Source organism: Artemia franciscana, chromosome 7 (assembly GCF_032884065.1).
Source record: "Artemia franciscana chromosome 7, ASM3288406v1, whole genome shotgun sequence".
Taxonomy (NCBI): Eukaryota; Metazoa; Arthropoda; class Branchiopoda; order Anostraca; family Artemiidae; genus Artemia; species Artemia franciscana.
The window spans coordinates 60,058,078-60,082,295 of NC_088869.1; the positions used below are offsets into that span (position 1 = coordinate 60,058,078).

A 24,218-nucleotide genomic window follows, 5' to 3' on the forward strand; every position below is an offset into this window, starting at 1 on the left:
TAAGCAAAGTCCTTGAGTATTTACTTCTCTCTTCTATAACAGATAACATAAATTTTGGAGTTAACCAGTTTGGTTTTCAGCGTGGTCTGGTGTGTCAGCATGCCCATAAAGTTCTTTCTACTCTGCTTTCTGATGCTTCCGGGAAGGGCTAGGATCTTTAGTTTTGTTCTTTAAATCTATCTAAGGCTTTTGATTCTGTAGTTTACTCCCAAGCCCTGTTTTCTTTGCTTAAATTTGGAGTGAATGTTTCTATTGTTTCTTTATTAAAATTCTGGTATGGTCATTCTTTCCTTCATATTAAATCTTCTCCTTCTGATCCTTCTATGTAAAAGATCTCCGTAAGACAAGGTGTGAGACAAGGTGGAGTTTTATCTCCATCAATTTTCAAAATTTGTATTGCTGATATTTTAAATAGTCTTCCAACAACTTACCTTTTAGGTAGTTCAAATGTCTCATATCTTGCTTTTGCAGACGATATTCTTCTCATTAGTAGAACTAAATCTGGGTTTTCGGCTTCTGTTCGTTCTATCTCTACTGCTTTCTCGAATGTAGGTCTAACCCTTAACCCTGATAAATGTGAACTTATTCATTTTGGTCATTCTCCTAACCAATCCTCTAGACTTAACTGTTCTGAATTTAGCATTCCGTGCGTGACTTCTTTAAGGTGGTTGAGCATTACCCTTACTAACAATTTAGTCTCTTTTCGTAATAAAATTGTTTCTGATACTAAGATTAAACTTCAAGTGGTTTATTCTAAAGTTGTTGCGAACAGGGGGAAATAAAACCGCAGAGCCGTTTCCCAAATTTATTCTTGCTTTTGTGATCACTCGGTTTTATATCTTTCTGGATTGTATCCTGTTTTAAAAAGAAAAGATGAGGCTCTCAAGTCATCTTATTTTCGTTTCCTCCGATTTTGGTTGTATCTTCCTCCCTGGTACAAGAACAGTGATATGGTAACAAATTTCGGGGTTCCAAATTTATTAAATAAACTTAAAGTGCTACACCAGAAACTATCCGACTTGATACATTTTACTATTAACGCTTTTCATGGTCTTGTAAAATGTGTTCTACAATAATTTAATGTGTTATCAGAAGTTTTTTTTTCCTGTGTGTTTGTTTTATACTCCGCTGTTTCAAGTGGGTCACAAATAAATTATAATTATTATTATTATAAAGAGGTCACAACTTTAAGAAAGAATTTGCATTTTTCCCATGGTGGTTGTATCGAACGTATGATGACGCCATGACATCAAGAAGAGGCTCACTTTGTCTGTGGCTACAAGACAAGCAACATTAAAAATCAATATATACAAGTCTGCCCCACAGCTGTGTCCGAGCCTGGCCTTGAAATCATTTAGATATTTTTTTGGTCTTAAAACCGGCACAATAACATTTCTGGCCACAAAAATGATATAAAGAGGACAACTTAAAGAGAGAATTTGTCTTTTTCCCAGGATGGTTGTATCCAACCTCTACTAGACTGACCTTCCAATGAAATACCTGGTAATCAACGAGAATTAATCAAATAAAATGAGAAACTAACGTTGGTAAGTCAAGCAAAACATTGAATTTGGCTTGAGAACGTAGGAAAAATACCGGAAGAGAAGTGAGATGTCAAAACAAGAGGAATAGAGATAGAGAAAACTCAACCTTGCCTATTTTGAACATGTGGGGTTTGTATTGACTCATATACGTGCATAGAGTAAAGTCATTTTCTTCAAACATCACAGCACAATATGGCCACGTTCTTTGTCTTCGCATCAGTTTTGTGATCCTCTATACTGTTTTGTTTCTTTCGGTTTTAAGTTTTATTTCTTGTTCATTGTATCTTTGTTTTTGTGGCCATTTTTTGTTTGCACTTTCCATCTTAATCTTTTAATTCTCGTCTATAGCGCTGACGACGACCAGCTCAAAATATCGTAAAAGTGGTATAAGTGTATATCAAACAGTTCGTGGTAATGAACTGTAAGTAAGGAGTGATGCGGCTCAATTGAAACGGAAAGTCTAAGAAACGGAATTTTCTCATCAATAAACATATCAAAAGAATTGGTTTATTATACTGATTCCAAATATGTAAGATTCGTTAAGTTTACTGTTATGCATCAAAGGCTGTAAGCCTGAGAAGATCTATCCTGGTTTTTGAAAAGGGTGTTTTTCCCTAAAATCAGGAAGTCTACATGAAAGTCACAAAACAATGAAAGTTTCAATGATTCAGCGTATCCGAGAACCCTATATGTAGAAGTTTTAAGCTCTCATCTGCAAATGAGCTTTAAAATTGCAAATGAATATGGAGTTTTGTATTTTTCGCCAGAAGTAAGATCATGGTGCGTGTTTTTCTTCTTTCTTTTTTTTCAAGGGTAATCAGATCGAATATTAAAATTTCGATCTGTTATAATATTAAGTATGCCTATCAAAATTTTGAGACAGTTATTTTGTGCAGCATAGTCAAAAGATCTAATAACTATGTGTATGAGGATGACTTTACCCCCACAGCTCCAGGGGAAGAGGTAAAAGCTGTGAATTTGTCCCTTTTTTATACAGTTTTAGCTATTGCGAAGCATGCAGGTACTTCTTCATGGGAATGAGGGAGGTGAGGGATTTTCTGATGGGGTTTTATGTGGGTGGATCTTTCCACGGAGGAATTCTTCGCGAGGGAAAGAATTTTCCATGGATGGGAAGCATGATTTTCTAGCATTATTTAAAAAACAATCAGAAATGAAAGTAAAAAGTAAGCTTTTTCAGCTGAAAGTAAGGAGCAACCTTAAAATTTAAAACGAACAGGGATCATTATGTATGAGGTGGTTTTCCCCCTCCTCAATACCTTGCTCTTTACGCTAAAGTTTTTGACCTTTTAATTAAGTTTAATGTTCTAATTGTGTTTCTTGAGTCATTCTCAAATAATTTGAATAAAAAGTAAAATTTTACCGCAAAGAGTGTGGCATAGAAGAGGGGAAAACCCTTATATTCGTAATAATTTCTGTTCGTTTTAAGTTTGAAGGTTGTTCCTTACTTCCAGTTAAAAAAACCTGTTTTTTATTTAGTTACAGTGATAAAATCTTGTATGAATCCTGTATTGTTATTTTCCCTCTATTTTTAGATCTGGTGTTTCTGCTGCATATAAATAAGTATTATGTCTGTCGATTTAAATCCGAGTCAAAGAAAGTATGGATCGGTACTAAAGAGCTTTTTAATTTAGGCCTGTACAACCTACGGATATTCAGTCCGTCGAACGAAAATTAATCCAGTATACAGACATGATAGTTTTAAAGAGGAAAAGAATTGCCTTAGTGGAGAGGAATCGTCGGACTTCTGCCTTGTCAGAAGCTTCTACTGGTTTATGGGGAAAACTGCGCAGTGTTGCCGGGAACAGTTTGAGGTCTGGAGATGGTGAGTTAATCTAATTTCCTAATGCCTGGTCGTGAAGCTTCCAGAAAGAAAAAAACATTGTATTGCGAATGTATATCTCTAACTATGATATCAGGGAGAGAATAGCGACGAAGACCACACTGCCTTTCCTTAACAAACAAATACAAAGTAGAAACAATAGGGAAAATCTTTTCCAGACAGTGGAAATCAGTTCTGTGAATATTTCGGCCCTATGTCCAAGGGCCGTCTTCAGCACAATACGAGAACGAGAGAGAAAATATGTATATATAAATAAACTTACATTAAATTGTGAAAATTAAAACTAATAATGTTTTTTAAAAACTTTTTTAAAAACAGCCCTTTAAAAAAACTTTTTAAAAAAGTTTTTAAAAAACATTATTAGTTTTAATTCTCACAGTTTAATGTAAGTTTATTTATATATACATAGTTTCTCTCTCGTTCTCGTATTGTGCTGAAGACATGTCTTGAAAAGATTTTCCCTACTGTTTCTACTTTGTATTTGTTTTATATCAGGGAGAATTTACTAAAAATGTAAATTAAGCTATGTGCATTGTCTGGGGCAAAATTTTCTGCCGAATTGACCAGTAAAGTCAGATTATTTACATTCATTCAACTTGTAATTCTGAAAGGGTATACAAACAATATTACTTAACCAGCATCCTATTCTTGCACTTCACACAATTTCCTTGAGATCTGACTACTCCTCCTGGTATTTTAAGAACCTTTAGAAGAAATAAATGAGCTAAAATATTTTTTTTTTTAATTCAGGTCTGTGATATGCTCTACTTAAAATACCGCAATAGAAAGAAATACAGGAAACTTGATTCACACATAAGCTTGCTTAAATTTTTAAGACATCTTGTAATATTCAAATGTTGTGATTCAGTGGTAATTTATATCATTCAAAGTTGCTAAATTATCTCGAGTTACAGAAGAGTTTAGGAGAGCAAGGAAAACAATATTTATTTGCTCCCAAAATTCTAAAATTTACGAGACTTGCAGTCAGAATTTGAGAATCATGGTCTTGTTTCTGGAACTAGTGGCTCCGGTGCAATTTCGTTTGGACTCCGAGTTCTATATCACGCAACTGGTGGGTTCCATGTTTAAAATGAATGTAAGACTGTGGACTACTTTTGCTACACTGTCAGTTGCTTTTTCGTAGTCAGCTTTTGTTTCCGCCAAACTAATAGTTTGTTTTGTTTCCGCCAAAAAAAAAATATATATTTGTGACGGTTTAACTAACAACTGTGTTTTGTTGAGATAACAGGAATCTGCTCAAACTGTTTGTTAGTGAACTTCCCTGATAATTAAAAATGTTGTTGGAGAAATAGTTTGACAGATTCTGAGTGCAAAATTCCAATTTTTAAGTTTTATTTTGTATCCTTGGTCACATATGGAGGTCCTGATTTTAAATATCTCATACAGTTAGCTTGTTTTTGCGGTTTGAAGGCAATACAATTTTGTTCGTTAGTAATTTCACTTCCACAAGCTAACTGAAGATCAAAGCTAATATTTTTTATAATAATAATGGACAGCGGAAACGGCCTCAATTCAATCCCTTCCCCCAACTATCTTTAATGTTTGAATGTCCGTCGTTAAAAACATTTAAAGTCACAGTATGAATCTCCTATATCAAAATACATAATTTACATATTCTGCATTTGGTGTTTAATTTTAGCAAAGAATTTACATACTTAGCAAAGGGTTTCAGAGCTTATTGATTAAAAATCTGAGGTTAATCTCAAAATATACATATTCAAAGCCAGCATGCGTCTAGTGCATATTTCAAAGAGCCCTTGCACACTTCAAAACCCTCCAACTTTGTACTTGGAAACGGAATTGCTAGGAAAAGTAAAGATGGAAACACTACTATTACTACTATTAATAATTCACCGCAGCACCAAGCCGACTGAGGCCAACACAGCTACGCACGCTCCTCCTCCACCCCAATCTGTTCAAAGCCTCCCTCTTTATACCCTCCCAGGACGTTCTCATTTCCTTTAAATCTTCCTTTATGACGTATTTCCACCCCCAACCGCGAACGACCTGCTTTCCGTTTAGCCCTAGACGTTTCGCCGAAAAGGGTAATCTTAGGCAATCTATCATCCTTCATCCGCAGAATCTGCCCTAACCATCTCAACTTTTCTATCATTATAGCCTTGGAAAGTGGGATTGAACCATACTTTCTATGCAGCCTACTGTTTGAAATACGGTCAGTCAGCCGAATACCCAGAATAATACTTAGGCGATTTCTCTGGAAAACATCTAGCAAATCTTCATCTACTTTTCGGAGCGCTCATGCTTCAGAGCCATACTTAACAACTGTCCTCACTATAGCTTCCAATATTTTAATGCTAGTTTGCGTACTTATCTTCCTATTCTTCCAAACTTTTTTAACTGTGAAAAAACACATTGAGCGTTGCCTATTCTACTTTTAACATCTTCACTGCTCACACCGTCTTTACTAGTTATGCTACCAAGGTAAGTGAAGCTGTCCACCTGATCAATCATTTCGTTGCCCAACGTCACCTTTTCATTTTCGCCTATTCCTAGTCTTAGTGACTTAGTCTTCTTAACCTTTATTTTCAAACCTATTCTAGCACCCTGAACTCGCAAAACCTCTAAAAGTCCATTTATTTTGCTCACACTTTCATCTAGGATGCTTAAATCGTCAGCATAAACTAAGTCAATGAGTGTTTTTCCTCCCCTTTTGATTCCGTTGTCTCCTATTGCCTTTCATGTGCTTCTTAGGACAAAATCCATCAAAAGGATCAATATAAAGGGCGATGAAACACAATCTTGCTTAACTCCTGATTTAATGCGAAACCAGCTGCTGACCTAATTCGCACTGTTCTTCTCTTAAACCGCTGTCTACAGCATCTCTCAGTCTAAAAAGCATCATATTACTAAGCAATTTTCTACCTATTGAGACTAGACTAATGCTTCGATAATTACCACACTGACTCTTGTCACCTATCTTATACAGTGGTTTGATTAAGATTTTTCTCAAATCGCTAGGTACTTTTCCTTTTTCAAAAATCATATTCATAATCTTCAGTAACTTATTTCTAACCTGAGAGCCACCATATTTAAGAAACTCATTTACCACACTCTCAGCACCTGTAGCCTTATTATTTTTCAATCCTTTTAGTACTGTCGCTAATTCTTCCTCACAAAACAAATCTTCCTTCACATCCAAAGAATCACAAACTTTTTCATTTTCCTCTATACCTTTTCCTACAACTCTATCTTGGTTTAGCACATTCTTGAAATGTTCGGCCCATCTTTTTTTAACCCTTTCCTTACCAACAAATTATGGCCCCTTTCCTATCTTTAACTGGGACAAGTCCAGATTGACTACTCTCTCTCAATTTATTAACATGCCAGTACAATATTTTACTATTATGCGGTCTAGCTGCATCTTCCAGATCTTTGGCAATTTTATCCTGGCCTCCAGTTCACATCTCCGTAATTCATATTTTAAAGCTTTCTCCACTTTCTTAAAATTTCTTTTGTTTTCATATGATCTATCACTCAGATAATTCTTACACAATCCCCTTCTCCTCTCAATTAAACATAAAGCTTTTTCTCTAATATTCCTTGCTGTGGTCCTAACTTTCTTCCCCAGGACAACATCAGCAACTTCATAAATTTTTCATAAGTTTTCTTAAGGTTATTCCATCCATCTTCTATATTGTCAAATTTTAAACTCTCCAGTTTAGTATTCAACTGTTTCTGGAAAGTTTCTCTCAATTTCTCATACTGGAGTCTATTAACATCATAACTTCCCGGGAGGTAGTTACCCTTCTGAAATCTCAGCTTTAAAGTTACCCTAGACACTACATCAATAAGAGAACTCCTATATAACTCTATTATCTTGTATTGATCCTGCCAGTCATCAGTTTACAATAACTTAATCAATAAGGTTTGCTGTCTTACCATCACGTGAATTATAGCTTATAGGCCATTGTATTACCAAAAACCGTACTGGTTATGACTAGATTGTTATACCTACAAAAATTGCGACATTGTGTAGCCGTTGCTGTTGTCTTTTCCTACACCAAACTTACCTATGTTAGGATACCATGTATCCCTATTTCTACCGACCTTGGCGTTAAAATCTCCTAATAAAAACACCATATTTCTATCTGGGACCCTGTCTAATTGCTCATGTAACTGTAAGTAAAATTCATCTGAGTCACTGGTATATCCATCAGTCGGTTCTACTGGGGCATATACTACTATAACTGATATCCTGAACGTTTTAGTTATAAAATGAGCAATTAGTATTCGATTTTTAATGCCCCCCCCCCCCGCCTAAACTAGACTTAGCAACTTCCTTATTCATCATGAGCCCTACTCCCTGTCTATGTACCCTATCCTTCCTGCCTGAGTAAACAAGTTCTATATCAACTAATGTCATACGAATTCCCTTGGATACGAGTCAACGAACCCCCTTTCATCGTATCCTCTTGGATACGAGTCAACGAATCCCCTTTCATCGTATCCCCTTGGACACGAGTTTCTGAAACTCCTAATAAGTCCAGTCCGAATGTCTGAATTTGTCAGTAAAAATGTCGATACGATAGTCATTTTTTAACGTTGTAACATTCCAATTTCCAGTTTTTAAATTCTTTTAATCATTGAAATGATTTTGGCCTCAGGAAAAGCAATAGGATACTAGTGCAGGATGGGGACCAACACATCTTCCCAAGTCTACATCGAAGCGCTTAAGCCGGCTTAGAACCGGACAGCAAGATGTCCCTGGGACCTCCAGTAGAATAGAGACTTTGTGCAATCTGTAGCCCATTTTAATCACAGCATGGTTTTTAGCATTTGGCGATGCTCTTCTATCAACAAGTGTCGAAATCTTTCACAAACAGTCTCAAACTTACTACTTCCTACTCATTATATATTCATGCCTACAAATATGCTACTACGGGGAGGCAACCCATAGTAGATAAATTAGCTAGGAAGAGATTTGTCAGCCCGAAAATGCCCACCGAAACAAGTCAAACCCAGAAGATTTATCCACTATTCAAATCTTGTGCAAGTGCTGCGTCATTTACTAGGCTATAATTCGCTCTAGGTGCACCACTCCCCAAGTAGGGATAGAGTTGACAACACGATCCCCAGTCTTGCAGGTATCCCGAAAGGGTCGAGGCTGTCCTTTGCAGAGGCCTGAGTCAATAGATCTGGATATTACACCGTATCGCAGTTGCCCTCCTATAGAGCTTCCTCCCACAATGGTGTTCTGCATCACCATGCAATTTAATAGTTATTTTATAGTTATCTAAAAAATCGTTTGTTTTCCACCTGAAAAATAAGTTGGTATTTATTTAATTTTCTGTATTGTTATAATAAGAGAAAATACTGTTTATATTTGTCTCTATCCTTTTCGTAAATACGCGAAAGGCAAATTAGTAGCCTACATATTAAAAAAATATTCCTCAATTATTTCAGTTTGAATATGCAATCAGAACTTAAATTAACACCTTTTGGTGGTGCAACTATATTCATGATAGCCTCCTGAGAAATTACGCAAACAGTGCATATGCCCCGTCTCTGACCCCCCTTTGCGAACAGTATGTACGATACTTGTCCGTGTCAACAGAGCGTAACCTTCTTCTTCAACCTCCTTCGATCAGTGTCGCATTGTTACTTTCTTAAATGAAAATGAACTAAATGTATATTTCACAAATGGGGTATAATGGGGTTTAAGGACTTTTTAGCTAACTGAGTATTCATGAATAAGTCACGGTTGCAGTAGCGTCAGATGCAACCTAGATCATACCAACTCTACCCATAGTAACCAACAATTTAAAGAACGTTTCGAAAGAATCAGTTGGGTGGGAAGAACCGCTTTTAGAAGTTGATTCGGAAATAGCAACTTTTCTTTCCGTTAATCCTAATGATGAAAATTTATTGTGGACACGAATTTAAGGGAATTTCAAAAATAGCCTGAAACCGCTTGAAGATGGTGTTGTACGAAAATGAAAATGTACCGTTGGAATCGCTGTTACCGAAAACCCCTTATAGGTTGTGAGGTGATGGGGGAAGAATGTTTTGTGGGTGAGGTGCGTTGGTGAAAGCAGGGTGCGGAAGGGGTAGTTGATTATTAAGGAGTGATGGAGACTGGATCGGTTTTACAACATTTTATTTAATAAGTTAGTAGTTACGTAGCTTTAGTGAGATGGCAAACCCTTTTCCAGTTTTTTTTATTTATTTATCTATTTGTGAATGATAAAAATAAAAACTTAAACATACATATGTTGTCGGTGCAGAACAGATTTTTTAAAGGAACAAGTTTGATTAAAAATTAAAAACTACCTAAAAACAGAATAACTAATAAAAATAAAGGAAAATTGATACTGTATTATTTGTTCCTTATTTCAAACATTTTCCCTTTATATTTAATTTAATAAGTGTAGTATACCTCTTATATAATACACTTTCAATAAGCGTTTAGAATTAATATGATTCGGACTCGTTAAAATTTAGAAGTAGCCAAACCAAATGTTTATATTTCAAACGGATAATTAAGATGTACAGATTAGTAGGTTATTTGAACGTCCGAAATGTTTTCTTACCTTTATTAAAAAAAGTCGCCTCCATGAACTTGGCCACTCGAAAAAAAAATGTCAATTTTTTTCCCTTAATTTTAGTTTTGCGTTCCCTATGGGACATGTAATTTTATCGCAGTTCTACAGCTATAACTGAGACAGGTAGATCAATTTACTTATATCATTAGTTTTACATCTATCCAGTCGCTGAACTTGAAGTATGATATTGCCTAGACTCTTTCTTCAGGAATGATACAAATTTACTTAAAAAAAGGAAAAATTTTTGCCATACCAGGAAGTTCACCTAGTTCTAACTTTTAACCTAAAAAAGACAAAGTAAACTTCAGAATTTAATCCGGTAAATTGAAAAACCTCAAGATTAATTATCGAATGATAGTATAGTTGTTGTCTTGCGTTGAAACATTGAAACCCTTGAACTGGGTGAAAAAAGTATAAAAAAAAATTGCAAGAGAACATAAATAAATAAATCTTTATAAACCTTAAATAATTGATTAAATAAGTTAAAGAAATTAATAGATATATTAAACTTTCTTAAATTAATAGTTTAAAAATCATTAATATATTAATAAATAAACTATATTGATAAATAAATTGTGTAAGTCTTTTGACTTGATTGGTAAGTTCAGACGCATCAGAAAAATGGTTTACACCCTGAAAAGCAGTTTCTCGGCCTGGAAAAATATTACTGTTTATCTCTTTTTAGGTAGAGAGAAAGTCTAACTGGCCGTTTATTATGCTTATTTTATTATAACTTTTCTTTTCTGATTTGTTATCATGTTCTGATGCCATTCTGATTTTAAGTATTTCATCATTATTGTGCCAAACCAATAATATCTCTCCTTGACCGTTTTTAAAGGGTAAGACGTTGTTTTCCCAATTTGACTTACTATTGGCTTACTATTGAGCTTACTATTATATTGGGACAATGCTGCCAGCATCATAATATCCACATGAAGGATGTCCGCAAAGGGGGGGAGGTGGTTCAAGGGTTAGATCCTCTCTTTCGAATCCCCTAAAAAAAAAACTAAATTTCACGGCACTTTTTATGCAAAAAAAATCAAATAAAGTTATTTTTTATTATTACAGGGCCCACCCTGAAAAACAGTTTTTTCTTACTGCTTCGCTCCCACCCCCACCCGAAAAAAAAAATCTTGCGCACCTATCTGACTCACATAACCTTTAATTCATTAATATTAATAGAAAATGTTTCAAGGAATAAAAAAAAAAAAAAACATAACATGACATAACAACAAATGATAAATGTAATGAATGTTTCTCAAACTAATTACTTTTTATAGATGTCTCTGGGCTTCTAGAGGAAATCAAGGGACTAGAGGAATTGTCGAGGCAGCTTTTTTTGGAGTTGGTAGATTTACAAGCAATGAAAGAGAGGAATGAATGGTCAAAAACATTCAAAGGGAAATATTTCAATTGTCTTGGATATTTTTTTTCAGCCTACTGCGTTTGGAAGATCTTTATTGTAAGTATTAGAAAATTACATATCCACGATTTTCTTTCGGGATGCGACTCAACCTCTTTTGGTGGAAATGGGGTTCATTTTTTTTATAAGGCATTTTTTTTTTAATCTGTATATAATTCAGAAACACATGTTCTGTATGATTTTTGCCATTGTGATAAGGATTTTCCGGGAAATACTACTCTTTGCTGAACCATGGGGTAAGACGCTAATACAAGGGTTTTATCGGCGGGGGGGGGAATGGGATAATAAGAGGACGAAATTGACTATGTAATTTTGGAAAAAAAAGTGCCAAAAAATTAAGGAAAATTTGGAATTCCAGGGGGGGGGGCTCTTTTGAATAATTTGGTAAGCTCTGGCCCTTTAGAGAATTAGAGTGTTAGATAATTAGATAATTATTATGTTTTATTTGATATGTCATTTTGAAATTTTGAAATACGGTATTTAAGAATTGGTAACTTTGGGTGTGGAAGAATTAGAAAGAGTGGTCGACAACTGAGATTGATGTAAATCCTCAAATACTGTTCAACTGTTAAGTTCTGGTAAGGATAGCATTTTTGGGCAGTAGCTTAGTCTTTTTGTAAACTTATTGATATTGAAAAGTTGTTCATTCATTTATTATCATTTTTTGTTCTGTCCAGTTTTTTGTTGTTGTTGTTTTTTTATTTATAATTTTTGCTGTGAATGTCATTAAATTGCTCAAGTTCCCCTTTATGAAAGAGGAAGAAGAATAAAAAAAAGGAGCTGAGCTGGTTTAAACTCGTTAATCTAAACTCTGATAATAGAAAGCTGAAAGGGGTATTAATTCATGAAAACGCAGGGGGGAGGGGGTGATGATTTTTTTCATTTTTTTTAAATGGAAATGCAAATAAAATGTAACTTTTGAAATGTAAGGTAGGGCCTAATTTGCTGTTCGTTTAATATTTTCAATGAAAGTACCAAAACAAATTTACTGTTCAAAACATAGGGATGACAGCCAACAATTCTAAAGAGGAAAGGCCTCCCTGTTGCAATTGACACACCTGAGTGTTGATTGGATTAGTAAAACAACATCATCTAAGGTAAGGTTATTTGTTGTTGTTTTATAATTGGCTACTGTGAACTCACAAAGATACTTTTTCTGATGAGTCGAAAGTAACAGGTTGAAGTATCACAAAGATACGACACAAATGACTGATACAAATTGAGATACTCGCAATGACTCACAAAGATATATACAAATGGCCGGTAAAAATAAGATACTCACAAATGACTTACAATGACTTACAAAGGTACTTTTTTTGATGAGTAGAAAAGAACAGGTGGAAGTAACACAAAGATATGATACAAATGAGATACTCACAAATGACTCACAAAGATACTTGTTCTGATGAGTGAAAAAGAACAGATTGAAACATTACGCTCTTTATGTTATGATCTAAGTTCTAGGATGATGCCGATGTGCGAACCACTAAATGTAACCATTGCAGAATATTTATTGTATGGGTTTCAGTTTAACTTCAAAAAGAATTTATTATTCAGTTCATGTATGTTTGAACGGCTTTTTTTTGTATATGTAATAATTTTAATATTTAAATATGTATATTTTTATATTTAATGTTCAATGTACATATGCAAATGTATCGTATGTTAAATTGCATATTGTTTTACTTATATGTATACATATATTTAAATAAGGTACGACAAATAAGTCTTAAGTTAAGTATTAGACATACTTTGTTTATAAAATTAATAAGTATTGAAATTATATGATTTAAATTTCAGTCTACAATAAACATTATTTTTGACCGTGTTGGAAGAATAGATCCTGTGACTAAAGGAATACATATTGCGGTGCATTGGATGAGCATTGACATTGATGTGACATTTTGGAGTCAACATGTGTCATTTTTTCTCATAGGCGCTATAGTGCTGACATCTATCAGAGGCTTCATTTTGACGTTGACAAAGGTAAGAGTTGCAATTCATTCAAGTTGAATAGGGGAGGTGGGATGACGCGCCTTAGGGCAACTCGAAGAAAAATAATATTAAAATGAAATAAATTGTGAATTCTTCTTTATTAAAAAAAGGAAAGAATTTGAAAAAATCCCACCGTGCTGGTCTACCCTACATTTTAGTTAATTGGGACCCCCTGCTTTTGTCAGTGAATAGAAATGTGAACACATTGCAAATTAAGAGAAGATTTTGAGAAAATTTGTAAAGACAGGGAATAACACAGTGATTACAACCTAAGCGAATATTTCGGCTGTAGAATCTACGTTCGTCATCAGAATTATAATATATATATAGAAAAAAAATCAACTGAAAAACACATTGATAAACAATTTTGAATCCAAAATCACATATCAAATAAATTTGTAAAGAGTCTCAAGTGTCCTTACATCTCACAGCTTCAGCTAATAATAGGAAAGTTGTATAATCTTCGTCATTATTTACGTCATAACTTCAATTGCGTGTACACAAGAGAATTTTTGGCTGCAATTTTTTTTTATTATATAATCGTGAGAAACCCCTTAAAAGATAATAAATAACATATTTTGACTATTTGTCTTGTGAGAAATGGTTGTCTCTAAATCTCTTGGAAGAAAAAATACTACACAGGTTTTCTTGAAATATTGCAAAAGAAGGAGTATAATGGAGTCATAGTTTCTTGAACCCTCCTTCCTTCGTGAAAATAAGTAAAATCAAACATTTTTCCGTATTCAAAAGCAAGTTTCAAACAATTCGTGGTGACGAAGAGTAAGTAAGGAGCGACTTGGCCCAAATTAACCAGAACAAAAAAAAAGAATTTGTAGTGTATGTCAAAAGATTTGACTTTTATGCTGATTCCGAATATATAAAACCCATTAAGTTTAATGCTACCTAGGAAAACTTGTCTGATTTTCGAAAAAAGCGGAAGTACCCATAAAAATTCAAGGGATCTTGATGAAAATCACACCTTCAGATTCAGAATATTAGAGAACCCTACTGTAAAGGTTTCAGGCTCCTGTCTACAAAATTGTGGATCCAAAGATCTTCTTAGATCTTTGGATTAATTAATTAAATTAATTATTAATTAATTAATTAATATTTAATTAATTATTAATTAATTATTAATTAATTAAATTGTTATTTTAGTGTCTTTGCTTTCATGTGAAAATTTGTTGTTTTTTTAAAAAATCGCTTAGTCCAGTTTGATTTAAGTTGAAACTATCATTTGATTTTTTTTTTCTGTGCCAAAAGTAACTGTTTGACCATACTGATTGATCTTGTATCTTGATTAAATAAAAAAACAATCTTTTTCTACAGAAAGTAAAGAGCAACATTAAAACTTCAAACGAACACAAATTATTCTGTATATGAAGGGGTTGCCCCTCGTCAATACCTTGTTCTTCACGGTGAAGCTTTTAGATTAAAAAAGCTACATATTCTAATTAAACGGCCCTTCATTCAACGGTGTTTCAGGAATCGTTCTTAAAAAATTGGGACAAACGGTCAAACTATGTTATTTATTTTCTTTTAAGGGGTTTATTTTATTTGTCTTTAATCTCTATGGATAGTATGGATATTCTTTAGATGTATTTTTATTCTAATCTTTCTTTTACTAGAATAGAAAAAGCTATATATTAAAAGATAGTAAATACAGAAAGACTTTAGAATAGTATAAACATTATATATTTTCTTTTCTTTTTCTATGGTGTGTTATTGGAATGGGTCGCTCTTTGCATTTAGCTTATTATGAATTCTTTCATAACTTAGCTCTCATGAATTTCAGTAGAGCCGCTGGTGTCCAAGGTAATGTGGACCAAGAGTACAAAAACTCGGATAACACGGACTCTATAAACAAACAAGAAGGAAACATGGGGTAAAAGAAACAAAACTCGACGAAAGCTGTTGGATAAGCACCTACTAATGTCTTATAAATGGAAAAGACAAAGAATAGCAATGTAACATGATCAAATGATAGGGATCTTACACCGTACAGTGCCTTAGACGAAGATTTTTTTTTTTTTTTTATTTTTTTTTTAATGCCCTCATCACCACAGTACATTAAATCTTTATTAAATACAGAACTGTATTTTTTTAGATTATAAACATGCCATCAAAAAAAAGTAAAATAAAATTATTACTGACGTTTACGAGAGTAATAGGACGTTTAATAAAAACGTTTAGGACTTTTTTTTACAATACCCTCACCACCACAGTACATTAAATTTCTATTAAATACAGAACTACATATTTTTAGATTATAAACATGCAATTCAAAAAAAAAGAAAAAAATTAAAATATTACTGACGTTTAGGTATATACTTAGGATAAAGTCGACACTACTATGCAAAACAAATTTGATTGGTGGATTAATTTTGAAATTAGTGAGATAAAAAGTAAACATTGGGAAATATATATTACTTTAAATAAATTTCGAGCTAAATTTGAGCGTGGCGATATTTGGGCTGAGGGGCGCATCTGTTTCTTTAATGCTAGAATCTTTTTTTAAGCTTTAACTTAACTCTTTGGCTATCTGTAAAATTTTTGTAGAGGTTCGTTGCTGGTGCTGAAGGACCAAGCTACTAACCTTAGGAAGCGAATGGAGGCTTTAAAGTATACAAAGCTTTTTTTTATGCATTTTCCTAAATTTATAACTAATTAATAATCGGCAATACTTACCTTGTAATCTTTTGTGTGGTCTTTTTGTGCTGGATAGATTATCAGTATTTTGATTTTTGTTTTCAAGGGTGCTGAGAAGAGAAAGTACTATACTAATGATGGCAATCAGAGAGAAAAAAAAAACAAGGAAAAGCAAATTTTATGCGTCACAAATAGACGAGCCTAGATTCTTTTTTTTTTCTGTCATCAGTGAGGTCCCGTTGGCCATGGAGGGCTATATGGTCATATGATGCCTTGTATGTTTCAAGTCATTCGAAAGCAAAATAAATCGCAAGCCATTCGAAAGCAAACCAAAATCATATTTAGCGTCAATTTTCTTTCTGGATAGGGGCCCATTTGACTGAAGAAACAAAAATTGCTGGCGCACTGTCTATGCGTTGTAAATCTTTATTTTATTTTTTTTTGGTATAAGCTGATCACAAATATCTTAAGTTTAGTAAGTCCTTTTGATCAGCGTATAAGTTCCAAGCCGTTTTTTTCCAAAAAAATAGATTTTTTTCCAGGCCTCATTTTTCGGTGAACTAGTTTCTCACTTTTATGTTTTTGCCCGTTGAAGCCTCCATGAGGCAAGGACTGGCGGATATAACCCTTGGGCTGATCAGAAAACATAATATTGACCTATTTTAGGAAGCCTGTGTCTTATCCTAAACGTTATACTGTCCATTTGGGGCATGTTCACAAGGCCCAGGGGCCAAGGCCATATTCAGGGGGTGGGGAATTTAACCCTTCCCCCTGAATGGTTCGTCTGACTCGTAAAAAATAACAAAAATGAAAATAAACAATTTTTTTATATTTTTCTAAAGTTTTTGCAAAATTCCCCGGAAAAAAATCTTTTTGTAAAAGATCCCACCCAAAAAAAAAATCCTGGGTATTAGCCTTACGTAGGTATTTTTTTCGAAGACCACGCTGCATTTCTATGACATGACGAACAAATAACAGTTCAAATAAGTGTAAGTCCTTTTATTAGACTGTAAAACAGATAAAAGAAGTTCTGGACATTTCATCACATATAAAATGACCGTCATGAGCAGAAAAACTAAAGTGTATCACAACAACAAAAAAGGAGATATTTATACTGAAAAGGAAAAAATAATTAGCTTCGGTTCACAAATAGTTTCCGGTTCATTGGCTAAGAGAGTGCAACAACAAGGTTCATACCGTAAATTGGTTTAGGTCCTTCTTCTAGCTCACTAGGTCAAGGTCCAAACCTATAATAATAGAAGAGTGGTTCGGTAGAACCACTTCCTCGGGTCATCATCATCAGTGGAGCGTTTTTTTGCTTTTGTCAAGCGCAGTTTTGAATTTGCTCGAGAATCACTGTTTCCTTTTGGTTTTCTTTGACTAGTCTGGATTCCGAGTCTTTAAACTGAGGGTTTTGAAATTGTTCTAGGTTGTCGACCCAGGACAACCTAGGTTGTTTTAATTCTGCTCTTTCTTTTTCTTTGACGAGGCTATCTGTAATGTTATATCTTCTTTAGTTTTTCAGTATCTTTTCCATTTTTTTTTTTTTTAGTTTTTCTACGCCATAGCAAGTAGCAAATCTTCAAATATAATCCTTTTGGCATTGGCACAAGTCATGGTAAGTATTCTACTACTTTTGTTCGTCATTTTTTTTGGATTAATGTTAATAATTAACTTGATTCAATATGGTTAATCACCACGATTAACTGGAATTAAAAAAAAATCAAAATTTGTTGAATTTATATAAGATTTTTTAATTACAATCAAGTTGCCACTAAGCCATTGGTCAATTGGAGACAAAGCCAAGACAGATAGTCAGAGTGAGAGGCGAAGCTGGCATAGCCTTTTTCAGGATTATATAAAAATAATGTCATTTTTGCTTGTTGTTGGATATTGTCTATCATCCATTCATCCATCCTAGGATAGAACTAAGGTAGATAGCCATAGAAGAAAGAGATGATCGAGATTTTTGGTTTGACTCATGAAGGACAATGTTGACTGGACTCGTATGTGAAAAGGGGGGCTTAATTTGCTTGGACTCGCAGGCGAACAAGTGATCTAAGCCTAATAGGCTTCTCCATTTAGAATGGAATAAATCCATTCCGAAATTATTTAAATAAAATACTAAAAATAATATAAATTAATTGGATTCTGTTATAGAACTAACCAAGTCTATATAGCTGAACAATATCCGTTAATCCCCGGTAAAGTTGTAGTCTACTACTCTTCACACTTTCTTTTCCTTTTTGTGACTGACCATCTTTTTCACTATTTTTTTTTACATTTGAAGGGCACATTAGCGTGACCGTCTTTTTCACTATTTTTTTTCATTTGAAGGGCACATCAGCGTAACCATCTTTTTCACCATTTTTAAAAGAATGAGACAAAAATACCATTTGTTTTCTTATAGAAGAAGAAAGAGAAGAAATGCTTCTTTCTAGAATTAATATCCATCAAGTTAGAATTTAACTAAAAGGAGGAATTTTGTCTCGTGTAACCAAAGTTGCTATGGGTTTATTCATACCTGTCACTACCACGTGACAGGTGACATACCTTCCCGTCTCTTCCTAAGTAATACTGCTTCCTTGTATTATCTTTTCTAATTTTTGAAATTCTTAAAATAAGGCCAGATTTAGGTAGGTCACATTCAAACCATATTTATCTATCAAATTTTATTGTCGGATCATATTTTATCCGACTTTTCGCTTAACCATCTATTATAAACGGGTGGTAAAACTGATAAGTCCTGTGTCTTGTATTGATTTAAGTTTCTGCTTTAAGTGTTGATAAGTTTCTACTTGTTTGTCTTTCTTCATTAGACATTTTGGTCACTCTACTGTATAATCGTTAATTATTTGTGTTTTTTCCTTGTTTGTACTCCTTTATTGCATTTTTGTAATGTATCGAAAGAGAGCGAAGATAAATTGTTATTATTATTGTTTATAAACCATAGTTTAGTTTTGGGGATATTTAGCTGATGATACTGCTGCTCAGGCAAGGCTTTAATCGAATGGTTGATCTCAATAAGATTACAATCCATACCGAGAAAACCACCTCCCATCGTTCTAGAGAACAAATTGAGAAATGTTTCCGTGTGAAGGGAATCAAAATCATCTTTGAGGTCTGTGCTCAAATTACCGGTGCTTAACTACCAGTGCTTACATGGTGATTTAAATATTTGAAGAAATTTTGACACGGTTGTGCAAGTTGATGGAAACTTACTAATAGATACGGTGTTGGCGGTGGGAATAGAACCCCGTGAAAATCATCTTTGAGGTCTGTGCTCAAATTACCGGTGCTTACCGGTGCTTAACTACCAGTGCTTACATGGTGATTTAAATATTTGAAGAAATTTTGACATGGTTGTGCAAGTTGATGGAAACTTACTAATAGATACGGTGTTGGCGGTGGGAATAGAACCCCGTGCTCCATAGGGGGAGAGGCTAAAAACGCATTTTCAATCCACCGACGTGTTTTCACATAAAAAAAATCAATGAAACTTAAAATCAATAGATATTTGCTTCACAATAATAATATAAATGCTAAAAATGCCTGGTATTACTACAGATGAATAAATGAATTCCAGAACGAACAGAAAACAAAACGAATAATCAAGTTTAACTTCAAATAGAAACTATCACATTTAGAAGTAGGACTACTGCCCCTTCCCCCTAAACCTTTTAAATACTGGTGCATCATTTGGCTTTAATGGAACTGAAATACATTTATATATTTTCTCTTTTGTAATATTGAAACCGTGAAATCGAAAATTTTGGAAATTCATTATCTATTAAAAACTCAGTGTGATTTTATTAGCTTTTTTTAGTAACCTTTAGGATTGTTGTTCCTTTTTTATCCATTTTTTGTCGATGTTTCGACTAATAAAAAACATACTAAAGATAAATTGTCCTTGGGTAAGTTTAAATGTATCCTAACCTTTAGAAGATTTAAGGGGCAGTAATTCTACTTCTGTTTGTGGTAGTCTATTCTTTTTCTGAATTTTTAGGTTTACTCGAATATAAATTTTCGTTTCTGTTTGTTTTAGGATTCATTGATTCATCTATAGCAGTATCTGTTTGTCTTTATGTTTGACTTAATTATTCATTTTAATTGCTACTTCTTTTCGGATTTCATTTATTCATTGATAATAAATATCGTTCGTCTTAAGTTTGTAGCGTTATATGACTATTTCTACGTATTTTAGTATTAAGTATGGCTCTACTTTTTTATTCTGTGGAAACTGTTTTATTTTTAATTTTTGTTTAAAATTTTGTGGAAACTGTTTTATTTTTGTATAAAAACAGTTTAGATAATCAGGTATGTGTATAGTTTTATATGACCGAGAAAAGAATTCGTATACTTTAGTGTTTAGTCATCCTTTGCATATTAGCTACTACTACTAATAATTCACTGCAGTACTAAGCCACATAAGGCCAGCACAGCTACGCACGCTCCTCCATCCCAGTCTATTCAAAGCCTCCCTCTTTACACCCTCCCACATAAACCGTGGACAACAGTTGGTCGAAAATGATAATCTTCGGCAATCTGTCAGCCTTCATCCGCCCCAACCTGCTCTAGCCATCCCAACCTTTTTTTCATTATAGCCCTAGAAAGCGCGATTGAACCACATTCTTCGTACACCCTACTGTTTGAAATGCAGTCAGTCAGTCGGGTACCCAGAACAATCCATAGGCGATTTCTCTGGAAAAAAATTTTGCAAATCTTCATCCGTTTTTCGGACCGCCCACGCTTCAAAATCAGATTTGACCACTGTCATTACTGTAGCTTCCAATATTCTATTATTCGTTTGCAGACTTATTATCCTATTCTTCCAAACTTTTTTTTTAACTGAAAAAACACCCTGAGCCTTGAATATTTTACTTTTAACGTCATCATTGCTCGAATGCTATCAAGGGAAGTAAAGCTTTCCACCTGATCAATCTTTTGTTACCCAACTACACCTTTTCATCTTCACTTATTCCTAGCATTCGCGACTTAGCCTTCTTAACATTAATTCTCAAACCTGGTCTAGCATCCTGAACTTGCAAAACCTATAAAAGTCCATTCAGTTTGCTCACGCTTTCATCTAGGATGCATAAATCATCAGCATAATCTAAATCCAGGAAATTTTTTCTTTCCCATTTGATTCCGTGTTCTCCCATTGCCTTTCCTGTGCTCTTTAAGACAATATCCATCAAAATGATCCGTATAAAAAGGGATAGAACACAAACCCACTTAACTCCTGATAATACGGAAAGAGTTGCTAACCCCATTTCCTACCTTAACCGCAGTAGTAATAGAATCGAAGGCTTGCTCATAATCAACGTATAAAACTGAGGACCGAAGGTGTTTGACAACTTAGGCACTTCTCAATTATTAATCTATGAGTGGAAATTTCGCCAACACATCCTTTATCAAACAGTTCGTGGTAACGAACTGTAGTAAGGAGCGACCCGGCTCAATAGTAAACAAAAGTCTAAAAAACGGAATTTTGATGTTAAAAGATACATCAAAAGAATCGGATTTTTATGCTGATTTTAAATATATAAGTTTCATCAAATTTATTATTTGTCGTCAAAAGTTATGAGAATGAGAAAATTTGCCTTATTTTGGAAAATAGGGGGAAACATCCCCTAAAAGTCATAGAATCTTAACGAAAATCACACCATCACATTCAGTGTATCAGAGCACCCTATAAATAAATTTCAAGCTCCTATCTACAAAAATGTGGAATTTCGTATTTTTTGCCAGAAGACAGGTCACGGGTGCGTGTTTATTTGCTTTTTTTTGTTTTTCCCAGGGGTCATCGTATCGACCAAGTGGTCCTAGAATGTCGCAAGAGGGCTCATTCTAACGAAAATGAAAAGTTCTAGTGCCCTTTTTAAGTTACCAAAAAATTGGAGGGCACCTAGGCCCCCTCCCACGCTCATTTTTTCCCAAAATCAACGGATCAAAATTTTGAGATAGCCATTTTGTTCACATAGTCGAAAACCATAAAACTATGTCTTTAGGGATGACTTAATCCCCCACAGTCCCTGGGGGAGGTGCTGCAAGTTACAAACTTTGACCATTGTTTACGTACAGTAATGGTTATTGAGAAGTGTACATACGTTTTCAGGAGGATTTTTTGGTCTGGGTGTGGGGTTGAGGGGAGGGAGCTATGTAGGAGGATCTTTCCTTGGAAAAATATGTCATGGGGGAAGAGAAATTCAATGAAAAGGGCGCAGGATTTTCTAGCATTACTATAAAAAAAAACAATGAAAAAATAAGCATGAAAAAGTTTTTCAGTTGAAAGTAAGGAGTAACGTTAAAAGTTAAAACGAACAGATATTATTACGTATATGAGGGGTTCTAAAATACTTTAGCATAAAGAGCGAGGTATTTAGGAGGAGATAAATATCTTGCTCTTTATGCTAAAGTATTTTTAGTAATTTTAACTATTTATTCTATGCCCTTTCTGATTCAGGGGTCATTCTTAAAAAATTGGGACAAAACTTAAGATTTAGCGTAAAGAGCCAGGTATTGACGATGGGACAAACCCCCTCATATACATAATAAAAATATAAGAATATAAAAGTTTGTTACGTAAGTTAATTCTTAAGTTACGTATATTTTTTACTAACAAAAACGTTCGTTAAAAATTAAAAGTTCTAGTTGCCTTTTTAGGTAGCCGAAAAATTGGAGGGCAACTAGGCCTCTTTCCCCACCTCTTGTTTCTCAAACCCGTCTTATCAAAACTAAGAGAAAGCCATTTAGCAAAAAAAAGAATTAACATGCAAATTTTATTTTAATAATATTTGTGCGGAGAGCCAAAATCAAACATGCATTAATTCAAAAACGTTCAGATATTGAATAAAAAAAAATAGTTTTTTTTAACTGAAAGTAAGGAGCGACATTAAAACTTAAAACGAACAGAAATTACTCCTTATGTGAAATGGGTTGTCCCCACCGCAATCCCTCGCTCTTTACGCTAAAGTTTTAATTGTTTTAAAAAGTAGAATCGTGGCAAAGAGTCAAACTTTAGCGTAAAGAGCGAGGGATTGCGGAGGGTACAACCCATTTCATATGCGGATTAATTTCTGTTCGTTTTAAGTTTCAATGTCGCTCCTTACTTTCAGTTAAAAAAACTAGTCTTTTTTATTTAATCCTTTTTAAAACCGCACAGATGTCTATTGTTAATACAATTTTTGATATTTATTGATTTATGTTTTCTTTGCAGGGTATGTACTTTGTATCATCTGTGCTGTTAATGCGAATGAATATGCCTTTAGAATATCGACAAATAATTACTCAAGTGCTGGGGGATTTGCAGTTCAGTTTCTATCACAGGTGGTTTGATGTGATTTTCTTAATATCTGCCATTTCTTCTATTGTGACCCTCTATCTTCTTCACAAGCAGGCGCCAACTAGTGAAAAATTAAACTCATTTTGACAAAATTGTTACTTCTCTATCTTCTTCTTCTTCTTCCTCTATCTTCTTCACAAGCAGGCGCCAACTAGTGAAAAATTAAACTCATTTTGACAAAATTGTTACTTCTCTATCTTCTTCTTCTTCTTCCTCTATCTTCTTCACAAGCAGGCGCCAACTAGTGAAAAATTAAACTCATTTTGACAAAATTGTTACTTCTGTGACAAAATGTAAAGCTGTATATACTCATGTTTTTGGAATAAATTTTCGTCAGGTTCGTATATTATCTTTCTATGTTTTTTATTTCTAACGTTGAGGGTTGGTTGAAGCGCTTAAATATAAATGGCTGCCTATACAGCCAACGAAAAGAAACGCCAACGTGGCAAGGTTTTTTTTTAGAGAGGGGATTTGAATCGTAATTCTAAGTTTCTGTAGTACTTTTTTATTTATACGAAGCTGATGAAAACTGAATTTACACTGCCTTGGAAATATGAAATATTTGGGTTGCTTCAACGACAAAAATGTTGCAAGAGCAATTTCTTGGCTTTGTTTCTCCACCACAGATTAAACACTATAGTTGCCGATCCAAAATCACTTTCTTTTTTAGTTGCTTTGATGTTCTCATTGAAGTAACTCTAATAGCTTCTTTTCCCTACGTGGATTAGTAGCGACAATTGTATTTATTATTATTGGTGGTGGTTTTATTTGTTTTTATGGCACTTGGTATTAACCAAGTGACATATAGCAGTCGCCA

The 24,218-nt window shown here is 34.1% G+C and overlaps 1 protein-coding gene across 3 annotated transcripts in view; it reads left to right on the top strand.

Moving 5' to 3' along the window:
- LOC136029554 (Golgi pH regulator-like) overlaps window positions 1-23,745 on the top strand; it is a 58,291-nt gene extending 34,546 nt beyond the window's left edge. For all 3 annotated transcript variants that reach the window (XM_065708030.1, XM_065708032.1, XM_065708031.1), the window contains 5 exons: window positions 3,197-3,387; window positions 11,270-11,451; window positions 13,213-13,398; window positions 17,609-17,674; window positions 23,276-23,745. In XM_065708030.1, the coding sequence (XP_065564102.1) occupies window positions 3,197-3,387; window positions 11,270-11,451; window positions 13,213-13,398; window positions 17,609-17,674; window positions 23,276-23,488 (838 nt within the window). In that variant the 3' untranslated portion in view covers window positions 23,489-23,745. The remainder of the gene's footprint in view (window positions 1-3,196; window positions 3,388-11,269; window positions 11,452-13,212; window positions 13,399-17,608; window positions 17,675-23,275) is intronic.
- Window positions 23,746-24,218: the final 473 nt, after the last annotated feature.